Source organism: Alligator sinensis, unplaced genomic scaffold (assembly GCF_000455745.1).
Source record: "Alligator sinensis unplaced genomic scaffold, ASM45574v1 scaffold233_2, whole genome shotgun sequence".
Taxonomy (NCBI): domain Eukaryota; kingdom Metazoa; phylum Chordata; order Crocodylia; family Alligatoridae; genus Alligator; species Alligator sinensis.
In genome coordinates, this window is record NW_005841941.1 from 3162285 (window position 1) to 3168284 (window position 6000).

The 6000-nt window shown below is 42.2% G+C and overlaps 1 protein-coding gene across 1 annotated transcript in view; it reads left to right on the forward strand.

Annotated features, from left to right (window-relative positions):
- Positions 1-6000, forward strand: part of ABCA12 (ATP binding cassette subfamily A member 12) — a 131160-nt gene that overhangs the window by 100826 nt on the left and 24334 nt on the right. Inside the window, exons 38-40 of the mRNA XM_014518193.2 lie at positions 2766-2893; positions 3920-4007; positions 5709-5814. Of these exons, the coding sequence (XP_014373679.1) occupies positions 2766-2893; positions 3920-4007; positions 5709-5814 (322 nt within the window). The remainder of the gene's footprint in view (positions 1-2765; positions 2894-3919; positions 4008-5708; positions 5815-6000) is intronic.

A 6000-nucleotide genomic window follows, 5' to 3' on the forward strand; every position in this document is an offset into this window, starting at 1 on the left:
ATTAGGTATCCATTTATAGCCGGGTCAACTAGGAGAGGCCTTTGGCCCAAGTTTGGAGTGTAGCTTGTATTCATGCCTCTGGAGGCATAGTGCAATGCTTAACCACTCTGCCCCTGTGCTCCACACTACTATGAATAACCCCACTGAAATCAATGGAAATGTCTGCAGGACTGGGGCTTAAGTAGACCAGGCAGACAAAGTGGGAGGAAAAAAGAAGCAGAGAAAGGTGGCACAACTTCTTCATGGTCACTTAGTCAATCTCCAGCAGGTCAATGGCAGAACCAAGCCTACATCCCAGTTGTGCAGTGACTGATACTGCCTCCCAAGATAGTACTATTGCAGTTACCACTAATTGGCATCTCTGTAGCAAGTCTCAGCAAAGAGGTCATGGACTGAATAGTCTCAGAGGGTAAATTAACTTCTCGGGGGAGGCCCTCAGCTAGTAAACTGGAGTAGCTATGTTAATTTGCATCAGTTTTATATCTTACACTTTATCTCTAGAAGTTCCCCCTTCAGATCCTGGGAAGATATATGTTGTTAAGTAGCAGTGATGCAGAACCTATTGCTGGCACTAAACATGATGTACTTGATCTGTAGGTATACAGAGAGCTTCCTTCTCCAGGACTGTCACTTTAGCACCCTTTGACAAGCAGTAATTTTACTTTAGCAGAGAGGAGGGAATACTGTGCTCTGAGGGAGATTCACACAGTAATTTCTCTGCCTTCTGTACTTACCTACCCTCAGTGGAAAAGGTTTTAATGGTGTTTTTCAGTGTTGCATGATTGTCCCATTTAACAGAAGTGAGTATGTATTCAAGAGGAAAATTGCATTTTATAGTGTGCTATCTTTATGTGGAAGTGCCCTATTATCACCATTTGCCTTCAAAGATTTAAGTGAGTGAAGAAGTCTGGGTCCATCTGCTTTTACGCTCTTTGTATAATAGATGATGATGATGTTTAATAAATAGTTATCACTTTGCACTGCATTGGCACTTACAGGCTCAGATCAGGACCTTATTGTGCTGGGCTCTGTATATACATGTCATGAGAAGGCAGACCCTGCTCCAAGGCAGACCCTTACAATCTCAGTGTAAGATGTCTGATGACACAGCCAATGTTGTTAAAAGTTACTTCTGCTTATCCCATTAGGAAACCTGGTCCAAAGCTGAAAATCTGCCTGTTTTGTGCAATTTGTTAGGAATATTGTTAATTTCAAATCATTGATTACTGTTTCAAATAGATCTGTAGCATGCGTGGCAATGATTTCCATTTGGCTGGCACAAAGCAGGTGTTTCTCAGCTGTCTTGCGTCCCCTGGTGAAAAGAAATAATCAGATATATTGTAGGGGAGGCATGCTCTTTTGTAATGTACTAGCAGAGGGGAGTAGCAGGTGTGCTGTTTGATGGGGAGGGCATGTCAACTTTAAGCAGTGTCCAGGGGCCTGATCCTGCATCCTCTGAAGTCAATGTAACTTTGACTCTCTCTTTGACTGATACAGTTTGTAAAACAACATGTTGTGTGCCTTCCAGCTGTCCTGTTTGGGCCAGGGCTGCTCAGGATTTCTCTGCACTCCTGGCAAAGCAGTAAAAAACACAGCACATTGCTGCTGTGAAGCTGCAGCAGTTCTTCTTTTTTATGGGTTGCTTTGCCTTGGCCAGGTTCTGGGTCAGAAAAAAGCAAGGCAGCATGAAGAGGCAAGATGCTGCTTCCATAGCCTCCCTGCTTGATACTAAGCTTGTGAATCTATGTTGAGATCAATTCCACCCTATCAGATCCCGTTATTGAACTGAAGAGGAGAGAAATGATGGATATAGGCACCCAGTAGGGGACTGTGGGGATATAGATTGCTGGAGGGACACGAGGAAATGGGAGCTTTTCCTAGGACTTCTGTCATTTCAGATGAAGAGCCAAACCCTGTAGGCATATGGGTGAATTACACTCATATTTAGCCCCTTATAGCTATGGTAGGCATTAATTGAGCAAATGTAGGTGATCACTCACCTTGAAACATGTGCCAAAGTTATTTTGATCTCAGCAGGACTTCAGCAGGTGCTTAGTTGAACCAAGACTTGAACTAGGGCATCTCCATAAGTTCGTTGCTGAATGGGGACCACAAGCATTAAAAACAACACATTGGAATGTATGCCCTAATGCTTCAGAGCTCTGAACCCAGATCCCCATTCTTTTGAAGCACCAGTCCTTGGACAGGAATATACCTTATTGACCCAAATCTAAGACAACTTTGAATTTAAGATGATCCTGCCAGAAATTAGGTCATCTTAAATTCAGCCTCCCACCCCTTGCTTGTACTTGTTCCTCCTCCTCCTCCTCCTCCCAGCCCATTGCCCCTGTGCCTGCCCATACCCCTGAAACTGATGCCTGTGCCTGGGAAGGCAATGGCAGAAAAGAGCAGTTGGGAGAAAGGGGCAGGGATTGGGGGGTGGGAGGGGATAGGCTGCAGGGGGCAGCATGAAGTCATGGAGGTAGGGGCTAAATGAACCCCTAAATGAGCTGTCCCTCACTAAATGAGCCATTCTAGCCTGGGGCAGGCAGCAGCTCTGACTTCACCTGCTTGCCCCAGGTTGGTGTTCAAATCTAAGACAAAGGCTCTCCTGCCCCACCCCCCCAACCTCCCTTGGGGAATAAACCTCATCTTGAACCAGAGTAAATATGGGAAGTCTTAAATGCTGTTCATTTGATTTATGATACTTGTGTTTTAGTTAAAGAAACAGTTTTAATTGTTTTCTTTCTTTCTTTCTTTTCCAGACATGCCCACAATTTGCCTTTTCCCCACCTCACCGAAGAACCTTCTCATCCAGGATGGTTTATAATCTTACTGGGCATGATGTGGAAACATACCTTTTAGAAACTGCCAGAGATTTTCTGCAGAAAAGGTACAACATAAATCCATTTGTCCCTCATTGTCTGTTTCATCATTAGTTACTGGCTTGTTAAGTGTTTAATTCTCTTTTAACAACCCAGCTATTTTAAATTTATTTTTCATATGCTCTCCTGCTGTAGATACAAGGTTATTTTAAAGCTGTATTGGAGGTACAGGGTTAATTGTAATGCCTGTTGGATGCACTCTAAGGCAGGCCTATTCCTGCACTCCAGTATGGCACTATGTAATGTTGGAGCTGAACCACCTGGTATGACGACAGTTGCATTTTTTTCAGAAAAATGTTGACCAATCGAAAAAATAAAACAAGGAAAAAAAGAAATTTGATAGCTTTCACAGTTAAACACACCTTGTACAGAGATTGTGCTCCTAAACTCTGATTCAACAAGGTGTTTAAGTGCATACTGCATTTTCAGAATGGGTTTGTGCCTTATTAATGTTACTTAAGCACATGCCTAAAGTGCTTTGTTAAATCAGGGCCTTCTAAGCCAGTTTCTTCACTATTAGGTACTCCTTCTTTATAAGAGAGGACTGTATATAAAGTGCTTTGACGCAAAAAATAAAAAGTACAGATAAATCAACTGTAAAAAATTAATTTCCTTACTGATTTGAGATGAATTCTTCATCTTTTGTGCAAATCTTACACAAACATAGAATTGTTCAGTGAAAGGAGTCAGAAAAACAACGCATTTCCTTTCAACTGCAATGTTTCCCGGAGTGGTATCTAGAGATTTCAACTTAGCTGCTTTGTTTTTGTCTTTCTTTTAAAAGTAAAGGCTCCTTCAGTAATGCTGACTGGACTACTCTATAAATGCTGAGCTAAATGCTCTTGTCATTTGTACTAACATAATGCCAGAGGCACTCCAGTGCTGGTGATTCTTTGCATTACAATAATGTTTAGAAGCCCTGGTGGAAATTGGCATCTCTTAATTGACTCCAGCGTAGCTAATGCGACTTTATACTAGCCCAGGGTCTAGCCTTGCACGTTTCTGATGATCGTGTGTCCCTCTTTTCCGTTCAGGTATGGTGGTTGGAGTTTTGGGCTGCCTTTGACTAGTGACCTCCAGTTTGATATCAGCCCAGTGCCGGCCAACAGAACACTCACTAAGGTAACTAGCATTGTGGCGGTAGGGTCATGCAAAACTGCCATAATGCGAATGCAAAGAAGGCGTCTTGCCTGATATGATCATCACTTAAAGAGGATGAAGCCAAGTTACCAACCTTGCATGTTTTAGGCACTTTTTTTGAGGATTCACCAATACTTGGTGTATCTTCATTAAGACAAAATAAATGCATGGAAGATAAGATAGAGAAATTGCTTGACATATTCTAGAAAGTGGATGGGCATTGTACATCTTGGTTCCCCCTAGCCTCTATGATTCTGCTGCACCCCAGGAGGTCATCAGCCTAAATGCATAGCTCATCATCTCCTCAAGCCCTTGCTCTCATTTGCTGCATATTCACTCCAGTCATGGCTTACCTCCAGCATGGTCTCTTCAGGCTTCCTGCCCTCTCAAACACCCCATTGTCTTTGATCTGGGGCAACTTTTGCCTTAACACAAGGAGTGGATCCAGAATGGCAGCAAAAGTGCCCTCTAAAGCTAGCTTTCAGTGCTGGACTAGCCATTCTTCCCTGCCATCTAGAAGTACCAGGAGGCATGACTCATTTCTAGACCAGTCACACATCTTCTATTGCACTGTCTTTCACTTCCTAGTCATGGAAGCAGCTGCTGCACATTGACCAACTCCCTTCATCTTTATCCTGGTCTTCTAATATAGTCTAAAATGCATTGTCTGGCATGGACAGGTTGTCCCATGTTATGGTGTAATGCCGAAAAATGCAACCATTTTAGTTCTTTTGTATAAGCCATGGCTACTAATAACAAATGCTTTGCTCCTCTAGCTTAATGCAGACCAAACTGTGTACCCCTGCTCACATTAGGCATCTCTCAAGAACAGACTCACTTGCGCATAGAGTAAGCTGTTAATGAAAGATAACCCCTTTGGCCTACAAATTGAGTTGGTTTGCTCTGAAAGTGAGCAATAAAGATGGAACCTCACACTTCCATATTTAGACTAAAGATACATTTACAATCTACGTACAAAATGTGGTCTTTTATTACATAATTACAACCCAGGTTGGGTTGTTTCTGACACAGTCCTCATCACCAGAAGCCTTAATTTTCTTATAGTTCGAGGATAATTGAGATATATCTCTGGCTTGGGCTTTTGCACTGAAGTCCATCTCTGTAGTATCTGAGAGCCTCCCCTAGAAAATCAATAACTATGACAAAGCTCTTAGTGTGTTTGGGACTCTCTGGCCCTTATTGTAAAAACTCAGTTTTCCCGTTTTGGTTTGGGTTTTTGTTTAGATTTTCCAAGGGGTAAAAGGGAATTCCACCTCTAGGTAAAGACCTGATGGTTGGAATATAGGCTGCAATGATCTCTTTATGTACTGAACCTGAAGCCATTGAGGTAATGTGTGGACATTTCCAAAAGTCATTGTAGAACTGGGGCCTTGGTGAACTGTTTGGTTGATAGTGCACAGTACTAAATTAATTCATGGCTTTCCTTTCCCATAACAGCCACTGGCACTAGCTGTGTTGCTTGGATCCAGACCAAAGTTCTCAGCACCCAACAGCACCAAAGCTTTGGTCCTTACTTTTTAGATGTCATACCTTTACCAAATGTTTTTAGAATCACAGTTTTTAAATATTAGTTACAGCAGCATTAATTTGTCCAAACAGAAAACAACACAGATCTTGGTAATGATCTTCTACTTGTTGTTTTTATCTCCCAATTGAATGTAGGTATGGTATACTCCAGAAGGGTACCACAGCCTTCCAGCTTATCTCAACAGCCTAAACAATTTCATTCTTAGAGCCAACCTGCCAAAAAACGAGTCTTCTAAACATGGTAGGTACACAGGAATCTTTGAAATCTTTATAACATCTCCCTTTGATACACATTGAGAAACTCCAGGTTTCTATTTGTAAAGCAAATGATGCAGTGGATAGGCTGGATTCACTGCTGGCATAAATTGGTGCTGTGTCTATTAACCCCAGAAGTAATTTGCCCTCATAAGACACGTCCCCATGAGCA